Here is a 22500-nt window from a genome sequence, read left to right on the forward strand (position 1 = left end):
ATTGGAGTAAGAGGAAAAAGAAATGAGAGAGGGGACTTAAGGCGGTGGCCCTATACAGAAGCAGATGTTTCTCAGCTGGGCGCTAGCCAGGCTGGGGACAGAGGACACAGCCATGCCCCCTGCATCCCCGTCGCTCTCCTCCACAGAGCACCAGGGAGAAAAGCAGGCCCCCTCAGATCACAGTTTATGGTATGTCTGTACACACCGCCCGGGCTATGTGAGAACTGGCCCACTAGGAGGGAAGCTGTGGGCCCAACCCAGCCCAGCTCCCGCCCGCCAGAGCCACACACCGAGCCCCAGGGCCCCGGACTTAACACTTCCCACTCAGTGTGTGCTCCCTCTCCCCAGGGCCCCTCAGCACAAGTTAAGATCCGACTGGCACTAACTGGACCAAGCTGACAGTGCCCAGGGCGGTTTGAGCGCTGTCATCATGGATTTGACTCACCGAGCCATGGCCATCGCTGCCTATGGAGCCACCATTAGTGTCATTTTGGGAGGATCAAGTGAACTTGGATGGCGCTTTGTGAGTCAACACCACTGCCTGGCCACGCTTCCAGCGGAGACCTAAAGCTTGCAAGTGATTTGTCTTCAGTCTCACATCCGGGCAAGGGGCTGGAACCCAGGCCTCCTGACCATCAGCTCAAGAGTCTACTGGCCCATTCCCCTGCTGCTGGCCCCAGAAAGTCTTCTCCAGAAGGGGGAAAGGGGTTCTAGTTCTTCCCTTCCTCCCAGGGCACAAGACCTCTAGCCTGAAAATCAAAACCCAAGCCCAAGAAGGGAACCTTAACCCGACTCTAGAATATGGAGCGCCAAAGGGGATTCTTGGCCCCAAGACTCAAAGCTCAACTGCAAATACGAATCCAGGACCCTGAAGTGAAAACTCCCCTCCAGGACTGGAACTCTCATCCCAGCATGGAAATCAGACCCCCCAAAACAGGCACCTCAATACCAAGAAAGAATCTTGCCTACAGAAATGGCACCTTCACCCCCAAATAGAACCTTGTGCCCTAGGATCTGAAACTTAGAACTAGACAGTAAACGCTCACTTTCAGAACAAGCCCTGAATCTTGGGAAACTTTCTTCTCAACAACTGATCTAGGCTCTTCTTATATTTTGTTTCTTTAACACACCCTCAACTTGGGGACCAGACAAGGAAACCCAAACTCTTTAAAACAGTTTCCTTCACATTTTACAGTGAAGGAACCAGAAGAATTTCATGCAATCAGAGCCCCCGTTTCTAGGAGGGCTGCACTCTGATATAGAAACTTCCACGTGAGTGGCATTCTCATCACTCGCAACCTCATCCCACTGCTTCCTCCATGGTCTTGGCTCCACACCAGGGTCTAGGTACCTGGCTGGTTTCCTCAACCCCAAAGGATCTGCCAGCCTGGCCCAGGAGATAGAAACCCTCCTCTGCACCTCTCAGGCCTAGCAAGGTTCTCTCTGCCCTGAAAAGAGATTTCCTCACTCATTATTGGTCTTTTCAGATTTTCTTTTTTTTTAATTTTTCTTTATTTTTTAATTTAAATTCAATTATTTAACATATAATGTATTATTGGTTTCAGAGGTAGAGGTCAGTGATTCATCAGTCTTATGTAATACCCAGTGCTCATTACATCACGTGCCCTCCTTAATGTCCCTCAGCCAGTTACCCCATCCTCCCACCCCTCTCCCCTCCTGCAACCCTTAGTTTGTTTCCTATGATTAAGAGTTTCTCATGGTTTGTCTCCATCTCTGATTTCGTCTTGTTTTATTTTTTTCCTCCCTTCCCCTATGATCCTCTGTTTTGTTTCTTAAACTCCACATATGAGTGAGAACATATAATCGTCTTTCTCCGACTGACTTATTTCACTTAGCATAATACCCTCTAGTTCCATCCACGTTGTTGCAAATAGCATGATTTTATTTATTTTTTGATGGCTGAGTAATATTCCATTGTATGTATACACCACATCTTTATACATTCATCTGTTGATGGACATCTGGGCCCTTTCCATAGTTTGGCTATTGTGGACATTGCTGCTATAAACATCGGGGTGTTCAGATTTTCTATTTCTTCATGATTCAGTCTTGGTAGGTTGTACGTTGCTATGAATTCATCCATTTCTTCTAGGTTGCCCAACTTGGTGGCATATCATTGTTCACAGTAGTCTCTTATGATCCTTTGTATTTCTGTGGTATTTGAGTCTTCTCTCTTTTTCTTAGTCTAGCTAAAAGTTTGTTAATTTTATGTATCCTTTCAAAAAACCAACTTTTACTTTTGTTGGTCTTTTCTATTATCATTCTAGTCTTCATTTCATTTATTTCTACTCTGATCTTTGTTATTTCCTTCCTTCTACTAACTTTGGCTTTAGTTTGTTCCTTTTCTAGGTCCTTGAAGTGTAAATTAGGCTTTTTATTTGACATCTTTCTTTTTTCTTAATATAAGCATTTATCATTATAAACGTCCCTCTTAGAACTGCTTTTGTTGCATCCTGTAAGTGTTGGTATGTTGTGTTTCCATTTTTGTTTGTCTCAAGATTTTTTTTATTTCCCTTTGGATTTCTTCCTTAACCAATTTGTTATTCAGGACTATGTTGTTCAATCTACATGTATTTGTAAACTTTCCAGTTTTCCTCATAAAATTGATTTCTAGTTTCATACCATTGTGGTTGGAAAAGATACATGATATTTAAATCTTCTTCAGTATGTTAAGACTCGTTTTGTGGATAACATATGATCTGTCCTGAAGAGTGTTCTGTGTGCACTTGAGAAGAATGTGCATTTTGCTGCTGTTTGATGGAATGTTCTGTATATGTCTGTTAGGTCCATTTGGTCTAAAGTGTAGTTGAAGTCCAATGTTTTCTTATTGATTTTCTGTCTGGATGATCTATCTATGGTTGAAAGGGGAGAACTGAAGTCCCCTATTAGTATGGTATTGCTGTCTATTTCTCCCTTCAGATCTGTTAATATTTGCTTTATATACTTATGTGCTCTGATGTGAGGTGCATATATATTTACTATAGTTATTTCCTCTTGATGAGTCAATCCCTTTTTCATTATATAAGGACCTTGTCTCTTACTACAGTCTTTTACTTAAAGTCTATTTTGTCTTCTGTAAGTAGAACTACCCCTGCTTTCTTCAGTTTCCATTTGCCTGGAATATCTTTTTCCATCCCTTCATTTTCAGCTTAGGGGTATCCTTGAAGCTAAAGTGAGTCTCTCATGGTTGGGTAGTTCATTGGGTCTTGTCTTTCTATCTATTCAACCACTCTGTGTCTTTTGATTGGAGAATTTAGACTATTTATACTTAAATAATTACCGATAGAGAAGAATTTACTATTGCCACTTGGTTCATTGTTTTCTGGGTATTTTATAGATCCTTTGTTCCTTTCTGCCTCTCTCACTATCTTTCTTTGTGTTTAGATGATTTTCTATGGTGGTATGTTTTCATTCTTTTCTCTTTACCTTTTTTGAACCTACCATTGGTTTTTGCACTGAAGCTACCATGAGGTTCACATAAAACATCTTATCATAGTCTAGGGGCACATGGGTGGCTCAGTCTGACTCTTGATTTCGGCTCAGATCATGATCTCAGGGTCGTGAGATCAAGCCCCAAGTGGAGCCTCAGCATGGAGCCTATTTGGGAATCTCTCTCTCCCTCTCCATCTGCCCCTCCCCACTCTTAACGCACGCACACACACTCTCTCTCTCAAAACAAAACAAAAAGCCAACATCTTATCACGGTCTATGTTAAGCTGATAGCAACTCAACTTTGTTCACATACAAAAGCTCAACACTTTCACTGCTTCCCAATCATTTTATATTTTTGATGTCACAATTTACATCTTTTTATATTGTCTATCCACTAACCATTTGTTGTAATTATAGCTTTTTAAAATTATTTTGTCTTTTAACCTCTATACTAGAGTTATAAGTGAATTATACACCACCATTAGAATATTGGAGTATCCTGAATCTGACCACACATTTACATTTACCAGGGAATTTTATACTTTCGTATGTTTTTATGTTACTAGTTACTGTCCTTTCTTTTCAGCTTGAAGAACTCCTTTAGCATTTCTTGTAAGGCAGGTTTAGTGGCTGTTAACTACTTCTGCTTTTTTTTGTCTGGGAATGTCTGTATCTCTCATTCAATTCTGAAGGATAGCTTTGCTGGGTAAAGTATTCTTAAATCTCCCAACAAAGAAAAGTCCAGGACCAGAATGCTTCACTGGTGAATTCTGCCAAACATTTACACAAGAATTAGTACCAATCCTTCTCAAACTCTCTCAAAAAAAAAAAAGAAGAGGAAGGAACCGTTCCGAAGTCATTTTATGAGGCCAGCATTACCCTAATACCAAGACCAGTTAAGAACACTACAAGAAGGGGCGCCTGGGTGGCACAGCAGTTAAGCATCTGCCTTCGGCTCAGGGCATGATCCCGGCGTTCTGGGATCGAGCCCCACATCAGGCTCTTCCACTATGAGCCTGCTTCTTCCTCTCCCACTCCCCCTGCTTGTGTTCCCTCTCTCGCTGGCTGTCTCTATCTCTGTCAAATAAATAAATAAAATCTTAACAAAAAAAAAAGCATTAAAAAAAAAAGAACACTACAAGAAAAGAGAACTGCAGGCCCATATCTCTGATGAACATAGATGTAAAAATCCTCAACAAAATATTAGCAAACTGAATTCAACAGCACACTGAAGGGATCTTACAACATGATCAAGTGGGATTTACCCCTGGGATGCAAGAATGGTACAATATATGTAAATCAATAAATATCATATACCATATTAACAAAATAAAAGATAAAAAAATCATATGATCATCTCAACAGATGCATAAAAAAGCATTTGACAAAATCGACATCTTTTCATCATAAATACTCAACAAATTAAGAATATATGCAATGTACCTCAACATAATAAAGGCCATACACGACAAGTTCACAGCTAACCTCATACTCAATGGTGAAAAGCTGAGAAAGCTTTTCCTTTAAGATCAAGAACAAGACAAGCATGCTCACTCCTGCCACTTGTATTTAAACAGTGGCAGAGGGGCAGCTGGGTGGCTCAGTCAGTTGAGTGCCTGACTCTTGATCTCAGCTCAGGTCTTGATTTTAGGATCATGAGTTCAAACCCCACCTTGGGCTACATGCTGGGCTTGTACTTAAAAAAAAAAAAAAAAAAAAAAAAAAAAAAAAAAAAGTTAAACAATGCCAGAAGTCCTAGCCAGGGCACTTAGGCAAGAAAAAGAAATAAAAGGCATCCAAATCAGAAAGGAAGAAGTAGAATTATCTCTATTTGCAGATGATACGATCTTATACATTGAAGAATCTCAAGACTCCACCAAAAAACTGTTAGGTTGATAAATTCAGTAAAGTTGCAGGATACAAAATCAGCATACAAAAGTCCATCGTGTTTCTATACACTAACAACAAACTACCCAAAAAGGAAGAAAACAAACATTTCACAATAACATCAAAAAGAATAAAATACTTAGGGATAAATTCAACCAAGGAGGTGAAAGAACTATATCCTGAAAAATAAAAAACACTGATGAAAGAAATTGAAGAAGATACAAATAAGTACAAAGATATCCCATATTCATGGATTGAAATAATTAATATCATTAAAATGTCCATACTACACAAAGAACTCTATAGATTCAAGGCAATCCATATCAAAATTCCAATGGCATTTTTTCATAAAAATGGAAAGTACAATTTCAAAATTTGTATAGAACCACAAAAAATACTGAACAGCTAAATCGTGAGCGAGAAGAACAAAGCTGGAAGCATAGCATTTTCTGATTTCCAACTATATTACAAGCTATAGTAATCAATACAATATTGACATAAATACTAATTGGAAGATATATAGATCAATAGAATAAAATAATGCAGAAACAAACCTACACATATATGGTTAACTAATTTTCAACAAAGACGCCACGAATACACAATGGGGAACGGATAAATGGTGTTTATTTGGGTATCCACAAACAAAAGAATTAAACTGGACCTTTATCTCACATCATATACAAAAATCAACCTAAAATGGTTAAAGACTTAAACATAGATCTGAAACCATAAACTCTTGGAAGAAAACATGGGAAAAAGCTTGACATTGGTCTTGACAATGATTTTTTGGATACAGTCCCAAAAGCACGGGCAATAAAAGAAAAAAAAATAAACAAGTAAGACCATATCAAACAAAAGAGTTTCTGCACAGCAAAGGAAACAATCAACAAAATAAAAAGGCAACCTAAGGAATGGAAGGAAATATCTGCAAACCATATGTCTGATAAGGGGTTAACCTCCAAAATATACAATGAACTGTTACAACTCAAAAGCAAGAAAATAATAATAGTAACTCAATTTAAAAATGGACACACGATCTGAAGAGTCATTTTTCCAAAGAAGGCATACAGATGGCCAACAGGTACACGAAAAGGTGCTCAACATCACTAATCATCAGGGAAATGCAAATCGAAACCACAGTGAGCTATCACCTCACACCTGCTAGGATGTTTCTTATCAAAAAGACAGATAACGACTATTGATGAGGACAGGAAGAAAAGGGAACTCTTATACACTGCTGGTGAGAATGTAAATTGGTACAGCAATTTTGGAAAACAGTATGTTGGTGCCTCAAAAAATTAAAAGTAGAACTACCAAATGATTCCTGCTCCTGGGGATATATCCAAAGGAAATGAAATCTCTGTCTTGAAGAGAGATCTGCACCACCTGCTGCTTCATTTCTCAGCCCATTCTTCCGCATTCTATTTTACTATATGGCCATCCACCCAGTCTCTCCCGCTTTCCCCTCCCTTGACAGTTTAATAATTTAATAAGTACTGAGCCCCAGGGTGAGGGTCCGGGGCTTTGATCTCACTCTGGGAAAACCAGAGCAGCCTTGGCCTGTCCCGGCTGATTTATGGCCACCTTTCATGGGGGGTGTGTGTGTGTGCTGGGAGCAAGGAGCCACCTGAGAAAGACTGGCTAGATCAGGACCGAAGGCCCCTGGCTCAGGCGCCGGCGGAAGCCAGGTGCACATCATCACCGCACAGGTGCCAGCGCCCTGCCTCTGCCCACCCTGTGGGAGCCACCTGTGACAGGCAGAGCGAATATTAATTATTGATGGTTTCCCAGGTGGTGGAGCTGGAGTTAAGGGCCCAGGGCCAGCCATGCCCTGCTCACCTGTCTCTGCTCCCGGCTCTAAGACCTCAAAGCTTGGGTGGGACACAGCACTCAAGGGAACACCCACACACTGCACACACATCTCTGACCTCCCAAGAGGGCCTCCCTCCCTGTGCATCCAAGCTCTTCCAAGCCAGGCCACCTGGGTGCTTCCCGGACCACTGCCTCAGAAGTCAGAATCCCCAGAGATGTGTCCACACAGGCAGCTCCTCTCTCTCTCCCGCACCACCTCCAAAACTTCAAGGTGAAATCAATCCACTTGCCTCACTGCTCACTGCCCTGCCCTGGCAGAAGCCACACCTATCTTCCCCCCCTCCCACCGGTGGTCTGCAGGAGCCTCTAGCCTGGCCCTGCCCTGCTGCTCTCTTGCCCCAGAACTTTCTAAGACATCGAAGTGATTTTGTCACTGCTCCATTTAAAGCCCTTCAATAGCTCCCCTATGGACAGCACACAGCACAGCTGGGGCAAGCGTTCAGGCTGTCCCTCCGGAGTTTTCTTCTGCCAACTCTGGAAAGCATTAGCATCCTGCAAGGTCCGAGCCTTGAGACCACAATACCGCCCGGTCCAATTCAGCTGTATGACCTTGGGCAAGTCACTTTCCCCTCTGGGACTGAGAACCCCAGACCAGGGCTGAGAAAGGAGGCAGGAACAAAACAGTCTCTATGGTATATTTGGGTTCTGATGTTCAAACTCAGGGGCCACCGGCCCTTCCACCTGACCACCTGCCAGTCTTCTCAAGGAGAATGCGTTCAAAGGAGTATTTGCCAGGAAGATGAGGGAAAGAAAAGGAAAGGAAAAGCAAGCAGACATAGAGCAGAAAAAGGGCTCCAGGACCCTTCTGTCTATATGGACGGATGTCTGAATTAAATAAGGCTGGGCTGTGAGCACCTGAAGGGCAGACCCAATTCACATCCCAGTTCTCCATACCCAGCGCCATGTTGGGTACCAAGAGGGCACCATCACACGAAGTAAATCAGCTGGAGCATCCCTGCAGTTTTACTTACTCTGGTCAAGGCCAGTGCCTCCTCCCCTCACTCTCAGAGGCACCTGGATGGACAGCCTCACTGGGACAGACACACACTCTAGACTGACCCATCCACAGCAGCAGACCCACCTTTCAGTGGATGCTGGGTAGAAGCCAGGGCGAGCCACGGGGGGGAAGACGAAGGTGAAAGCCAGGAGCATGTGGAACTGTCCCCATCCTTATCATAAGACAACGCCTCCTCCGGGCAACGTTCTCCCTTATCGTTGTCCCCTCCTCAGCCCCTGGAGCAGCCAGGCTGGCATTCCGGGGCAATGGAGGCAAAGAAGGCTACACAGAGAAGCCAGCAGACATACTTCTCTCGCCCTCTCCTTCATCCCAGGAAAGATCCTCTCTCCTCCTGCCCCAGCCCTGCTCAGACAGCCTCTGTGATCACGGAAGAGAGACAAGGCAGTGGTCTCTTCATGATTTCCTGCTGAAAGTTTCTTAGCCCAGAGGGTCAGGATGACATTGGCCTGGGATCATCGCCCCCCCCCCCCCCTGCCCTGCAAGTTAGCTGAAGCCAACTCTAAACTCTGTCCTTAAGCACAGGAGCTTATGCTAGGCCCCCTGCCAGGAACAGCCGTCACTGCTGCTCTCCACACCCAGCTAGCTCAATGCTCTCAATTAAGGGTGGCACTGCCCCCTTTGGGGTGCTTTTAAAAATATGGGAGATCTTAACTTGAGAGAACAAACAGATGGTTACCAAAGGGGAGGTGGGTGGAGAGGTGGGTAGAAGAGGTGAAGGGGATTAAGAGGACGCTTATTGTGATGAGCACTGAGTAATTACAGAATTGTTGAATTGTTATATTGTACACCTGAAACTAATGTAACACTGTATGTTAACTATACTGGAATTAAAAAGAAAAAAAAGAAAACCTTGGGAGAGCCTCCTTTCTTTTTTTTTTTTTTGTAATGTCACAATGACATTTAAGGTGGCCAGTGGCATTGAACAGGCAGGGGTCGGGGTGCTAAATGAATAGTTCTAAACTCAATAGGTCAGGAGCACCCCTCTAGGAACATAAAGCCAAGCCCTACACATCCTCAGATCACTTCCCTAGAGAAACCTTCCCAGACCCCAGCACCAGGTCAAGTTCCCCCAGCAGCTCCACAGTCTCCTTCACAGCCCTTATGTAACTGATCTAGCCGACCGGGTAACTAGATCCCAGGGTCCTGGGATCGAGCCCCCGTCAGGCTCCCTGCTCAGCAGGGGAGTCTGCTTCTCTCTCTCCCCTGCTCATGCGCTCGCTCGCTCTCATTCTCTCTCTTTCAAATAAATAAATAAAATCTTTTTAAAAAATTAAAATAAAGGAAAATAGTGCTCAGGCCTCAGGGAAGTGGAGCGTAACTCCCACCCCTTAAGTGAGGGCTGTGCGTGGGGACTTTCTTCCAAAGAGTGAATATGGAAAGGGGAGAAAAGTATAACTTTAACTTTACAATAAAGAAATCAGACAAGCACCACCTCTGCCAGGTGATCAAGGTCAACATCACCAGGGACAAATCACGTTGATTGCATGCATTGCTGATATGTGACGAAAACGGCACTTCACCTCTACGGTCTAGCTCTCCAAAACCCACACAGCAATCTAATCACGAAAAGAACATCAGAGAAATCCCAAGAGAGGCGCAGTCTACAAGGTACTTAACCAGTAACCCTCAAAACTGTCAAGGTCACCAAAAACAAAGAAAGTATGAGAAATTGTCAAAACCAAAAGGAACCTAAGAAAACATGACAACTAAATATATAAGATGATACCTAAAAATATAATGTGATATCCTGGATGGGATCCCGGTACAGAAAAAGAACATTGGGAAAATGAAGGAAATCTGAATAAAATATAGACATTAGTTAATAACAGTGTATGGAGATGGGTTCATTATTTGTCACAGATTTTCCATACTATAATGTTAATAATGGGGAAACTGGATATGGGGTATCTGGAAACTCCATACACTTTTGTAATAATCCTGTAAATCTAAAACTGTTCTAAATAAAGAGGTTACAGGCATACCTCGTTTGATGGTGCTTCACTTCATTGCACTTTGCAGATACTGAGTTTTTTTTACAAATTAAAGATTTGTGGCCACCCTGCATCCAGCAAGTGCACTGGTGTCATTTTCCAACAGTATTTTCTCACTTCGTGTCTCTGTGCCATATTTTGGTAATTCTTGCAATATTTCAAACTTTTGCATGATTATTATATTTATTATGGTGATCTGTGATGAGTGATTGTTTTGGGGAGCTACAAACCATGCCCCTATAAGACAGCAAACTTAACCAATAAATGGTGTGTGTGTTCTGACTGCTCCAACAGCAATATGGAAATTAGGCCAATTGACAACCCTGCCTTGGCCTCTAAGTGGTCAAGTGCAAGGAAGAGTCTTGCATCTCTCACTTTAACTCAAAAGCTAGCAGTGATTAAGCTTAGTGAGGAAGACAGGAGATAGGGAAAGCAAGTTAGCCAAGCTATGAGTGCACAGAAAAGGTCTTGAAGGAAATGACAAGTGCCACCCCAGTGAGCACACAAATGATAAGAAAGCGGAACAGTCTTATTGCTGATATGGAGACAGTTTGGCTGGTCTGGATAGATGATCAAACCAGCCACAACATTCCCTTAAACCAAGGCCTCATGCAGAGCAAGGCCCTGACTCTCTTCAATTCTGTGAAGGCCGAGAGAGGTGAGGAAGCTGGAGAAGAAGAGCTTGAAGCCAGCAGAGGTGGGCTCGTGAGGCTTGAGGAGAGAAGGCCTCGCCACAACATAAACGTGCACGGTGAAGGAGCAGGTGCTGCTGGAGATGCCGCAGGAAGGCATCCAGAAGATCCAGCTAAGATCGTTCTCGAAGGGGGCTACACTCAACAGCAGATTTTCCATGGAGACCAAACAGCCTTCTATTAGAGAAGATGCCATCCAGGACTTTCATAGCCGGAGAGGAGAAGTCAGTGCCTGGTTTCAAAGCTCCAGAGGACAGGCTGACTCTCTTGTTAGGGACTAAAGCAACTGGAAGCTTTAAGCTGAAGCCAATGCTCACTGACCATTCTGAAAATCCTAGGGCCCTTAACAATTACGCTCGATCTATTCTGCCCGTGCGCTAGAAACGGAACAACAAAGCCTGGATGACAGCACATCTACTTACCACACGGTTTACTGAATAGTTTAAGTCCACTGCTGAGAATTACTGCTCAGAAAAAAGGATTCCTTTCAAAATATTACTGTTTGTTGACAATGCACCTGGTCACTGTAGCGCTCTGATGGAGATGGACCATGATATTAATGTTGCTTTCATGCCTGCCAACACAACCTCCATTCTGCAGCCCATGCATCAGAGTCATTTTGACTTTCAAGTCTTATTATTTAAGAAATGCATTTCATGGGGCGCCTGGGTGGCTTAGTCGTTAAGCATCTGCCTTCGGCTCAGGGCGTGATCCCAGAGTCCTGGGATCGAGCCCCACATCGGGCCCCTCCACTGGGAGCCTGCTTCTTCCTCTCCCACTCCCCCTGCCTGTGTTCTCTCTCTCACTGGCTGTCTCTCTCTCTCTCTCTGTCAAATAAATTTTAAAAATCTTAAAAAAAAAAAAAAAAGAAAAGAAATGCATTTCATAAGGCTAGAGCTGCCATGGATAGTGATTCCTCTGATGGATCTGGGCAAAGTCCACAGAAAACCTTCTGGAAAGGATTCACCATTCTAGATGCCATTAAGAACATTTGTGATTCATGGAAAGAGGTCAAAACGTCGGCATTAACAGGAGTTTGGAACAAGCTGATGCCAACCATCATGGATGCCTCTGAGAAGTTCAAGACTTCAGTGGAGGACGTAACTGCAGATGGGGTGGAAAGAGCAAGAAAACTAGAATTAGAAGTGGAGCCTGAAGATGGGACTGAATTGCTGCGATCTTGTGATAAAACTTTAACGGATGAGGAGCTCCTTCTGACAGATGAACAAAGTGGTTTCTTGAGATGCTGTGGAGATTGTTGAAAGGACAACAAAGGATTTGGAATATTACAAAACTTAGTGGATAAAAAAGCAGCAGGGTTCAAGAGGATTGACTCCAATTTTGAAAAATGTTCTGTGGGTAAAATGCTATCAAATGAGCACCACATGTTACAGAGAAATCATTCGCGAAAGGAAGAGTCAATTGACACAGCAAACTTCACTATTGTCTTAAGAAACCAGAATCCCAGCTCCACCTCGTATCAGCCATTTGACCTTGAAGCTTCAGTTTACCCATCCATAAATGGGGTTAATAATCATACCTACTTCACAAGATTGTTTTAAAAATTACATGAGATAAGGGGCCCCAGGGTGGCTCAGTCGGTTGAGCTTCCAACTCTTGATTTCAGCTCAGGTCATGATCTCAGGGTCGTAGAATCGGGCCCTGTTTCCAGCTCTGTGCTCGGCGCAGAGTCTACTTGGGATTCTCTCTCTCCCTCTGCCTCTGCCCCTCCCCCAACTCACGTGTGCGCACTCTGTCTCTCTCTTTAAAATAATAAATAAAATCTTAAAAAAATAAATGAGATAATAGGTGTAAAGAGCTTAGCACAGGCTCCAGCACATAGCATGTTAGTATTTATTATCATATTCCAATTCGTTTTTATTCATTTGTCATTTTTCTTCCCATTCGCCTCTCCACTGGAGGGGAAGCCTCACGGCAGCCATGGCAGCAAACCCTCATCTATTCTGTACACCACTGTATTCTCATGCCTACGAGAGTGTCCGGCCCATTGTCGATGCTTAGCATGCATTTGTTGAACAACAGAATGAGCCCTTCCTATCAGAGCATCCCTGGAACCCCAACTCTCACCCTACGAGAACCTCAGTTCCAGAGCCCAGTGCAGAGCCCAGCCCACCCCCCAATTGCAGCTAGCGCAGAGAGAAAGCCAAGGCTTCCCACCTGCCTGCCAGTGACTCTATTTCCTTCTCCTCCTCTCCTAGACCTTCTTTTCTCTCCACCCGGTCCCCCACAGGCGTCAGCACCTGCTCATTTTCCAGAACAGCAGGATCTGGGTAATGACCTCTGATAAGCATCTTTTAATAAACCCTGCAGCTGAATCTGTCATCCAGAAGCTATATTCTTCCCCCCTTCCCACTCTCACCCCCAACTCCTCCCACTTCCTGGGCTAACCCATTGGTGTTTTTGGTGTCTCCAGGCAGGCACCCAGTTTCCCTGGGCCTCTGGACTCTGTCTTGCTGGGGAATGGCCAACAGGCAGCCCAGGCTATTCCATAAGCTTGACCCTCCCCAAAGGCCTTTGATCTCAGCAGCCTAGCCCAGCTCTGCCTGTGCCACCCTGCCTGACCGCTGGCCAGTCCACCTCCCTCCATCCCCATAGGCAGGTTTCCCAGGCGTTACCAAGGAGACCACTTGCATCCTGCCCAGTGTTGCCAAAGCAACCAGTTCAGTGAGAAGCAGCCCCTAAGCCTCTAGCCCTTGGGAGAGTCACAGACCAACAAGAAATAGGCCCAGGCATCTGGCACACCAGGATAGAGGCATCCCTGGCATCCCCTGGGCAGTGCCCAGCTCCTGCCCTCCTTCCTCCCCCCTCTTCCTCCCTCCTCTTCCTCCCTCTTGCTCTTGCCTATTCAGCCTCCATCTTGGCCTTTGTGATTTAGAGCCAATGCCTGATCCTCAATGTGCATATCTTGGGAGTGAGCACATGCCATCCCAGAGGGTCAGGAAAAAGAAAGCCCCAATATGCCAAAATTCCCCCAAGACCAATTTTCTCCCCCATGGGCTTTTGTGTTCTGGGTAGAAATCCCAGTTCCACCACTTCCTAGGTCAGTGTTTCTGGGCATTCTTAGCCAAGGATTCAGGGGAGGGGGTAATGGAGAGTGACTGTTTATGGGTACAGGCTTTCCTTTTGAGGTGATGAAAAAGTTCTGGAACTAGATAGAGGTGGTGGTTGCACAACACTCTGAATGTACTAAACGTCACTGGACTGTACACCTTACAAACGAGGGCTCCTAGGTGGCTTCGTTGGTTAACTGTCTGACTCTTGGTTTTGGCTCAGGTCATGATTTCCTGGGTCGTGGGACTGAGCCCTGCCCTGGGCTCCATGCTCAGCAGGGAGTCTGCTTGAAGATTCTCTCCCTCTGCCTCTTCCCCCACGCTCTCTCTCTCTCAAATAAATAAAATAAAAAATAAATAAGTAAAATGTTAAAATGGTGGATTTCTTGTAAATCTCACTACAATTTAAAAAAATATGGGAGGTAGCCCATCCAATCCTCATCTATGGGTGACCACTGGGGCTGGATAGCCCTCTGCAAGGTTTTCCTGGTTACCTTTCCCCCAACACTTAGCACCAAGCAGGCAGGCACTCAGAAAGAGCTGGGAAAGGAGGAAGTTCTTTATTCTCTCTACTTGTCTCCATGAAGCACGAGCCTCTTGCCCCAGTTACCCTGTGCCCCTCACTGACAATATATACACACGGTTACTGATTACCACCTCCAAGCCTCTGCTGTATGTTCATTTCCCAACCCTCCTCTCCATACCCAGCATGCGGGCCGTACCCTTGGTCATCTATACAATTTCTGCAGTTCCCTCCATGTCCAGCTCAAATCCACCTTGCCGTTTCAAATAGATCTTCACCTGTGAATGTACAGGGATGTCAGAAGCCCTCACCTCTAGGCCAGGCCCATAGCAACTCCTCGTAACTGTCTGTTGGTCCTAAGCCTAGAGCTATGCCTTGGATCTCTCCCCTGGACACTCCCAGACCAACATTGTTCAGACCCCAGTGGGAATCACCAGCAGGGAAGTCAGTGTGTTTCCAAGGAGAATACCAAAGTCTACCATCTGACAGGTGATAAACGAGCCTCGTTTCATCTCGGCCTGGCAGCCAGACCAATCTCAGATCTCCAGTGTGTCCCAGGGTCCCAATTATGCCAGACCCCTTCCAGTTGTTTTAATTAAAATGGTGAGAAATCAATAGAGATTGCAATTATGGAAGGAGAGAAAAAATCAAGAGTTCCCCATCCCTAGCAAATTTCTAAGACAGACACTGATATGAATTAGAGCTGGATTCAGGGTGAGTACAGAAGCAATCTGAGCAGAAGTCTGAGTGGACAGGCTTAGAATCATAGCCAGTATTGAGGTCAACACCAATACAATTGGAATGGAATTCTGGATGACCACTGATATATCAGAGAAGACTACTAAGTCAATGCTGATACAGTCGAAGGGAATTTGGAATGGACACTACAACAATCACAGAATGAAGGTAATGGCTTTATTAGGGTGGAGAGAAGTCAGGATCAGTGGAACCTGGGCAAAGGACAGAGGGCACCCATAGGTGGCTGTCAAGGGTACACTCTAATCCTCCATCTTAGGCTTGGAAGGAACAGAATCAAAATTCTCATGGCCACCTCCCATAGGTATGCGGGAAGGGAGAAGAAAGTAGATTCTGGTAAATCAAGCCTGAAGGGTAGAGGGAGGGAGACAGCTAGGGGGAATATTTCACCACCACTTAGTCCCCTAGAAGAAGAAATTGATCCCTGTAAACCAGGCAGGCAGCATAAGGGAGGGTTTCCCAGGCCACACAGGTGGGGAAACAGGCAGAGAAGGAAGTTGGGTAGGGGCAGGGAGGTGGGAGTATCCCAGACCCTCTCCCACCCCTTCGCCCCTTCCCTCCCTTGCTGAAGACCCCAGCCACGGAGACCTCACATCCCCACAATCCCACACTTTTGGTAAAAAGGGGTGCAACTACCAAAGCCTTGTCTGGGCTTCCCTAGGGTCAGGGATGGAGCAGGCTGGCCTTCTTGGGGCAGTGTGTGAGCAATTAAACCCCAAGTCAACTCACTGTCCCAGCTACCCTATCCTTGAAGGGTTCAGCCTGACTTTGCTATCTGATGCACTGAGTAAGTGGGGAAATCACTCTCCCTTTCCTCCATTCTTCTCACTTGTGAGGGAGGACACTGAATGAGAGGATGTCCACAGGTTCCTCCATCATTACGAATCTGTTTCCAATACTCAGAAATAGCCTTTATACATGTTAATACTTACAGCTTATTTCTGATGATAAAAAAAGTAATACTTCCTTATTGTAGAAATTTTTAAAAAGAGTGAAGTATAAAAAAGAGAAGAAAAAATCTTACATGATCCCATTACCCAGAGGAAAACCACTATTACTCTTTTGGAAACTCTCTTTCCAACGTGGATTTTTTTTTTTGATTCATATTTTTTTAACAAAATTGGGATCTCACAGCCTATACGATTTTGTGTCCTGCTTTTTTCAACTGTCATTATGCTGCACTGAGCATTTTCCCAAGTCATCAAATATTCTTCAAAAATACAATTTTGAAGATTGCATAATACTCCACCAAGAGGATATACCATGATTACAGGGCATTTAGGTTGTTTTCTTAGTATAAATAACACTGCTGTGAACATCTTCACCTGATGCATAAGTATTTGCCTGGATCTCCATTTTGCTAGGATCAGTTCCTCTGGGGAGAATCACAAGGCCAATGAGTGTGTTCTTTCAAAAAGACTGACATGTACCACCATATTAATTTCCAGAGACACAACAAACCCACTGATTTCCCCAAACAGAAGTTCAGAAAGGTTTGGAGTTAGAACGCAGAACGGTGGTCCTATCTCTCCTCCTCTCTCCTAGTCTGGGAAGTTAACTGTCCAGCAAAAGAGAGGACAGAATTCCAAGTTAGAAGATAGAGCTCTGCAGCCTAGCTCTGCCTCTCGCTGGCTTTGGGAACCTAAAATGAGCATTGGTTCTCAACTGTAAAATGGGTATGATTAGTTTTGCTGACAACCCAGAGCAATTTCCTTGCTCATATGAACAGGTGTTCGTGAAAGTTCTTTGTAAACTTCAACTCTTTGTCAATGGGTATGACTATTATCCTTCTCAGGACCCAAGGGGCTGAAGAAATGGGTGGTTCTTTGTGGAAGACCAAGGTCTTCCCTTCCTGGCTCTTACTCATCAGAATACCCAGGACTAGTGCTAACTGGTTCTAAGTGTGACAGAAGAGCAGTTTCCTGAAGGGAATCAGTGGGGTCTCAGGGCCTGGGAGGACCCAGTTGTGTCTTACGAAGGTCAGAGACAGCACTGAAAGACATAGGGCTGAAGTCTGGGCCTAGGGCCTCCCTGGGGGTGCTGGGTGGGCCTGGGGATTTAGACAGCAAAGGCACTCCTGGTAGATGTTCCTCTCTTTCAAGGCTCCCAACCTTTCCGACTGGTTCCAACTGGACATCTGGCCTTTGGAGGAACCAGAAACCAAGCTGAGTCAGTGAATGCAAAAAGTCGACAGCTGCAGAGGACTCCAGAGGCCATCAGCTTTGGCCCCTTCTTCCAGGCTGCTCTAAGTCAGTCCTGGATCTTTAAGACCCTCCAATTGGAAATGCAACTAGTGCTTCCAGCGTGACCTCTCCAGCCCTGGACAGATGAAAAAGGAGACTGAGATGCCTCCCTTGAGAAGCACAGCTGGCCGGCTTGACCATCCTGCCACGCTCCCCTACCCACTGGGCAAATACCCTTCCCAACCCCTGCACGCTAGCCTAGCATCATGGCCTGAGTTAACTCCAGTGACGTTCCCAGTGCTGGCAGGGAAAACTGCGCAGACCCCACGGAACGCCATCCTCCCGGGTTTTCAACATCACCACCAGCAGCCCCCCTCCCCTAGCCCACCTCCAGGGCCTGATGCGCACCTCGAGTCTCCAAATACGCACAACAGGTGGCACCTGCCCGTGCTCCCCAACTACACCTCTCCACATCTCCCTGCCCCTCCACCTGCGCCCCAGTCCTCCGGCTGCGCCCGGCCCGGCAGAGCCTTCCTTACCTTTGAGGGTTTGGGGGTGGCCCCGCGGCGCCCGGCTCGGGTTTCCTCGGGGCAGAGAGGGGATACTGGAGAAGTTGTTACCCATGGCATCCGGCCCTAGGGGGTTCGGCACTCGCTGGGGGCAGGAGAGGCCGGGCAGGAGCCGAGGTACTGTGTGCGAATGTGTGCGCGCGCGGGCGCGCGCCGCCGGGGGAGGGCCCTGCCGGGGCTGCGGCCGGGGGCGGGCGGGCCGCCGCTCTCCTCCCTCTCTCGGGGCCGCGCCGTCCTCGGCCGGTCCTGCCCGCCGCGGGGGTCTTCGCGCGAGCCGGCTACCTGCCTGCCATTCCCCGCGGCGGGGGCGGGGGGCGCGGGCTGGCCCCTGAGCCGGGGCCGGCGGCGCCCGGGGCTCCCCTTGTCCTCAGGCCGGCGCTCGGGTTCCAGCTGGCGGCGGGCGGCGCAGAGGCTCCGGCGCGCTCCCTCCGGGCCATAGAGTCAGGGCTCCCGGCGCGAGCGCTCGGCGGCTCGGCGGCAGGCTCGATCCCCGCCCGCGGGGACGGCCGCTGCGGCGACGTGCGTGGCGCCCTCCCGCCGGCGGGTCCTCATGGAGCGGGGCTCTGTGGAGCGCGGGGCGTGCTGGGCGCTCCCGCCCCCGCCGGCTTCCTCCCGCGACCGCCGCCTCCGCCCCCCGCCCGCCGCCGTCGCCAGGATTCCCTCGCTCCGGTTGTTATGGTGACAGCTGCGCCGGTGAATGAGCGTCTTAGTGACACGCGCGCGCCCGCTCAGCCAGATGTGGCCCCGCGGCGCGCCGCGTTCCCGCTGCCACAAGTTCTCCGCGGCGCTGGGGGCCCGGCCCAGGTCGGGGTAAGAGGCCAGGCAGATCCTGGGGTCCGGGAGCTGGGCTCATTCCTCTCACGGATGGTGGAACTTGGTGTTGAAAACAAACGGTAGAGCAAGAACGTTGAGCTCCCCGGGTGCGGGTGCGGGTGCGGGGCGCAGGGCGAGTCAGCTTTGCTTTACAGGCTCCCGAGCGCCAGGTACAGGGCCTGGCACACAGTAAAAGCTCGAGAAAAAATTTTTTGATGAGTGAATGGTTGATTCAATGAGTGAGGTGAGTTTAGAAACCCCTGCGCTTGACCCTTGGCCCTCAGTTACATCTGAAGGTGCGCTGGGGCAAGGGCTCAGGACTAGAAGCCCCGGCTATCGGGTTACCGCACACGTAGCATTGGGGGCCTTTGAATGAATCCAGAGTGGACCTAGGAGATTGGGTTGCTGGCCAAGGTGGGGGATCAGATCTCAGGGACAAACCATGAGAGAACCACCAACTCTGAACCGAGTGGTTCTGTCAGCTGTTAAGTGGTAGGGGGAGCAGAGCCTCTGTGACCCTTAGCAATCAAAGAAGGCTTCCTAGAGGAAGGGGCTTTAGCAAGTTGCCGGTTCACATGACTGTTTTATCCTCCAGCTCAGTACTGCTACCAGGAAGCCTGCAGGAAGGGGTAGGGGAGCCATTCTCCTTCTACCTGGACATAGGGTATCTCCTTCTCCCTGTCTCTTGGGGTAGAAGATGAGCCATGGTTCCTCCAGACAGAGAATCTGCCTTCCTGCCCTTCTAGGTCACCTCTAGCTCTCTGACTGGCTTCAACAAATTTGATCCAGAATGCAGTGAGGGAGTGAGCTGACAACAAGCATCTCATCCATCCTCTTCCGGAAGGTTCTTCCCTCAGGTCTCCATGTGATGGCTCCTCATTATTCAGGCACAGTTCACGTGTCACCTCCTGACCTTCCCTGTCCACCCCAACCAAAGAACCCCCACCACCTCGGCCACTTTCCATACCATTATTGGGTTTGGGGGGGAAGGGAGGATTAGGGTGAAAGTAGTCTTTCCCCCTTGTTTACGTTCTGCCTCCCCCACTAGAACATAAGCTCTGTGAGGTGAGAGGGCAGGTCAGCTCTATTTACCACTGTGAGGTCCCCAGCCCCTAGGAGAGTGTCTGGCACATGACAGGCTATCAGAAACTACTTGTGGAATGGATCAATCTGCCCGCCTGCCCGCAGAACTCCACTAAGATCCCTGGGGGAGAAGCTCTTACGTCTCTCCCCTGCCCCCCACCCATTGCAGGCATCACACCCATAAATGTCTGGGACTCCAGGCAAGCTAGAAATATCCATGACAGCTGCTCTGTGGGGTCCGGAGGGAAAGACAGCCCCCGCCCACGCCTCCCGCCTCCTAGATGCCCACGATCACGTGCCCAGCCAGCTGCGGAATGGACATGGAGGTCAGGGGTGCTGTCTTATTTATGGGCATATCTTCTCGAGGCTCGCTCCCAACCAATGACTCATGCGTCGGAAATCCATGGGCCCTGAATGGCAGCACGTTCACACGTTTGCACACACACCTCTGCACTCTCTCGCGCACTCATTTCCACACAAGCGTACACACACTCTCACACATATTCCCCTGAAGTCTACCGCAGTGAGGTCACTGCGAGCTGCTGCTAGCCTCAGACTAAATCCGAAGGCTCTGTGTAGACCAGACTAATTCCCCTGGAGTGTGAGTGAAGTGCAGGACTCTTGGTAGGATTTGCAGAGGGTGGCTGGGGGGAGGCCCACCCCTCCCTTCCCTGGGGGGAGGAGGAGCTGGTGCATGGGCCAGGGGATGGGGGTGGGGGAGGGGGAGGCCCCAAAGGGAGAGGACAGCAGGGATGTCACAGGCCCCACATAGTCTAAAGCTGGGACTGTGGGCAAAGCAGGGGAGAGATAGAGAAAGTCAAAGGGAAGAAGAGGTGAGGGCCAGAGACTAGGGCCTGTCAGAGGAGTCCAGAGGCAGCCAACAGGCTCTGCAGCCCGATCCAGGGGTGAGAGGAAGGTGAGAGGAATTGGGGACCAAGGGAGGGGACTGAGGGCAGGAACGAAACCTCCCCTGCCCCAAGAGGGTTGAGGAGGTAAGGGGAGCATCAGCAGAGCCAGGAGAGGATGAGGCAAGCAAGGCATCCCTGGTGTAAAACAGGAGGAGGTGCTGGCTCTCGGGGTCATGAGTGAGCGCCTCTGAAATACTGCACCCCAAGCCAGCTCCTTGGCCTGGCCCTAGCCCTTCCAGGGAGCTCTGCACTGTGGGAAGGGACGCCACTGTCAAGTGTCAACTGGGTGCAAGTGTCCGGCCAGGCAGGGACCTAGAGAGAGCAGGCGTGACCGCATGGGACCCAGAGAAGCTGAGAGTGAGCCCTCAGAGGGGTCCCATGTCTCAGAAACCCTTTTCTGGCAGGGGCGATGGTTAGACTCAGCTCAAAGAATCAAAGAACTCCAGCAGTCCCCTTCCCACTGGACATTGGGGCAGAATCCCCGAGGCTTCCAGGCCATTCTTTACCAAGGCAGCTGCCAGGAGGCAAGAAATGGCCTGTGTGGCCCCGAGGGTCCTGTCTAGCCCCATCCTGAAAGGAAGGAGGGAGAAGGAAGCTGCCAGGGAGACAAGGCTGGATGAAATCACTGTTTTGGTGACTTCAGCGGAAGCTATTAATACCCGTGAGGTGGGGTTCCAGTACCTGTCACCGTGGCAACCCCGCCTCCCCAGTGGTGTAGATTCTGAAGGCGGTGCCCAAGGGGATGGGTGTTGGCGCATCCGTGTCCGCATGTATGCACGCGTGTGTGTTTGTGTGTGCACATGTGGGTGCTGTGAGTGCTCACACCAGCATGCAAGAGAGGGAGGAGCCCAAGCAGGGATGTCCCGCAGACCTGGGGCCCTTCAACAGCAGCTCTAGCCCCACTTTCCCCTTCCCTCTGTCTTGTTTCGCTTCCTTAAGGCTGACTCCTTTGTCCCTTGGTCTCTGTCTCTTCCCCTTTCTCTCCCTCCCTTTGTCTTTGTCTCCTTCTCCCTGCCCTTCTCTGCTTCTTGTCACTTCCTCTCCTGGCGGTTTCTTTTCTCTTTTTGTTCCTTGCCTGTCTCCTCCTGCTGGTTCCCCTCCCTCTTCCACTTCTTGCTCACTCTCCATAGCTCCCAGATCAGTTCAAGTCTAGAAGAGTCTCCACATTGATAAATAACAAAAATATTTGACTGAGAATATCGAATTCCTTCCCTGAGCACCTGGATGCTGAGCCCAGAACCAGCCCCAGGGAGGGGCCCCACCAAGCAGGCAAGAGTGGGGTTCATCTAGGCCAAGCTGGGCTCCCTGAAACTTGAGACCACCCTAGTCGATGATACCTTCCTCGCTGTCAAGAAACTAACCTTAAAATAGGAAAAAGCCACAACTATCCCGAGGCTGGGAGACAGGACCCCCCCGCGACCCCCCCAGGCCCAGTCCATAGTTATCAGGACATCGGAAAATCTATGCAGGGTTGGCCAGCGTGTTAGAGGGGGAGATCTCTGAGTGCCTGAGACATAATAGATACCCAACAAATAGTTGTTCAATACATCAATGAATAAATAAATCAGTGAATTCGCCTATCAGTACAGCCGCCCTGTCAGCCAGAGAGACCTGCTCGGACCACCTGGCCTGTTCCCTTCTCAACAGTACCTTTCTCACAAAGTTTTCCCTGAGGCCA

The 22500-nt window shown here is 48.0% G+C and overlaps 1 protein-coding gene across 1 annotated transcript in view; it reads right to left on the reverse strand.

The window, feature by feature from the left end:
- The window catches only part of NEURL1 (neuralized E3 ubiquitin protein ligase 1), a 76918-nt gene extending 58830 nt beyond the window's left edge, over positions 1-18088 (reverse strand). Inside the window, exon 1 of the mRNA XM_057308756.1 lies at positions 17989-18088. Coding sequence (XP_057164739.1) covers positions 17989-18073 — 85 coding nt within the window. The 5' untranslated portion in view covers positions 18074-18088. The remainder of the gene's footprint in view (positions 1-17988) is intronic.
- Between the last annotated feature and the right edge of the window lie 4412 nt (positions 18089-22500).

The sequence above is a fragment of the Ursus arctos genome, unplaced genomic scaffold (genome assembly GCF_023065955.2).
Source record: "Ursus arctos isolate Adak ecotype North America unplaced genomic scaffold, UrsArc2.0 scaffold_7, whole genome shotgun sequence".
Lineage (NCBI taxonomy): Eukaryota > Metazoa > Chordata > Mammalia > Carnivora > Ursidae > Ursus > Ursus arctos.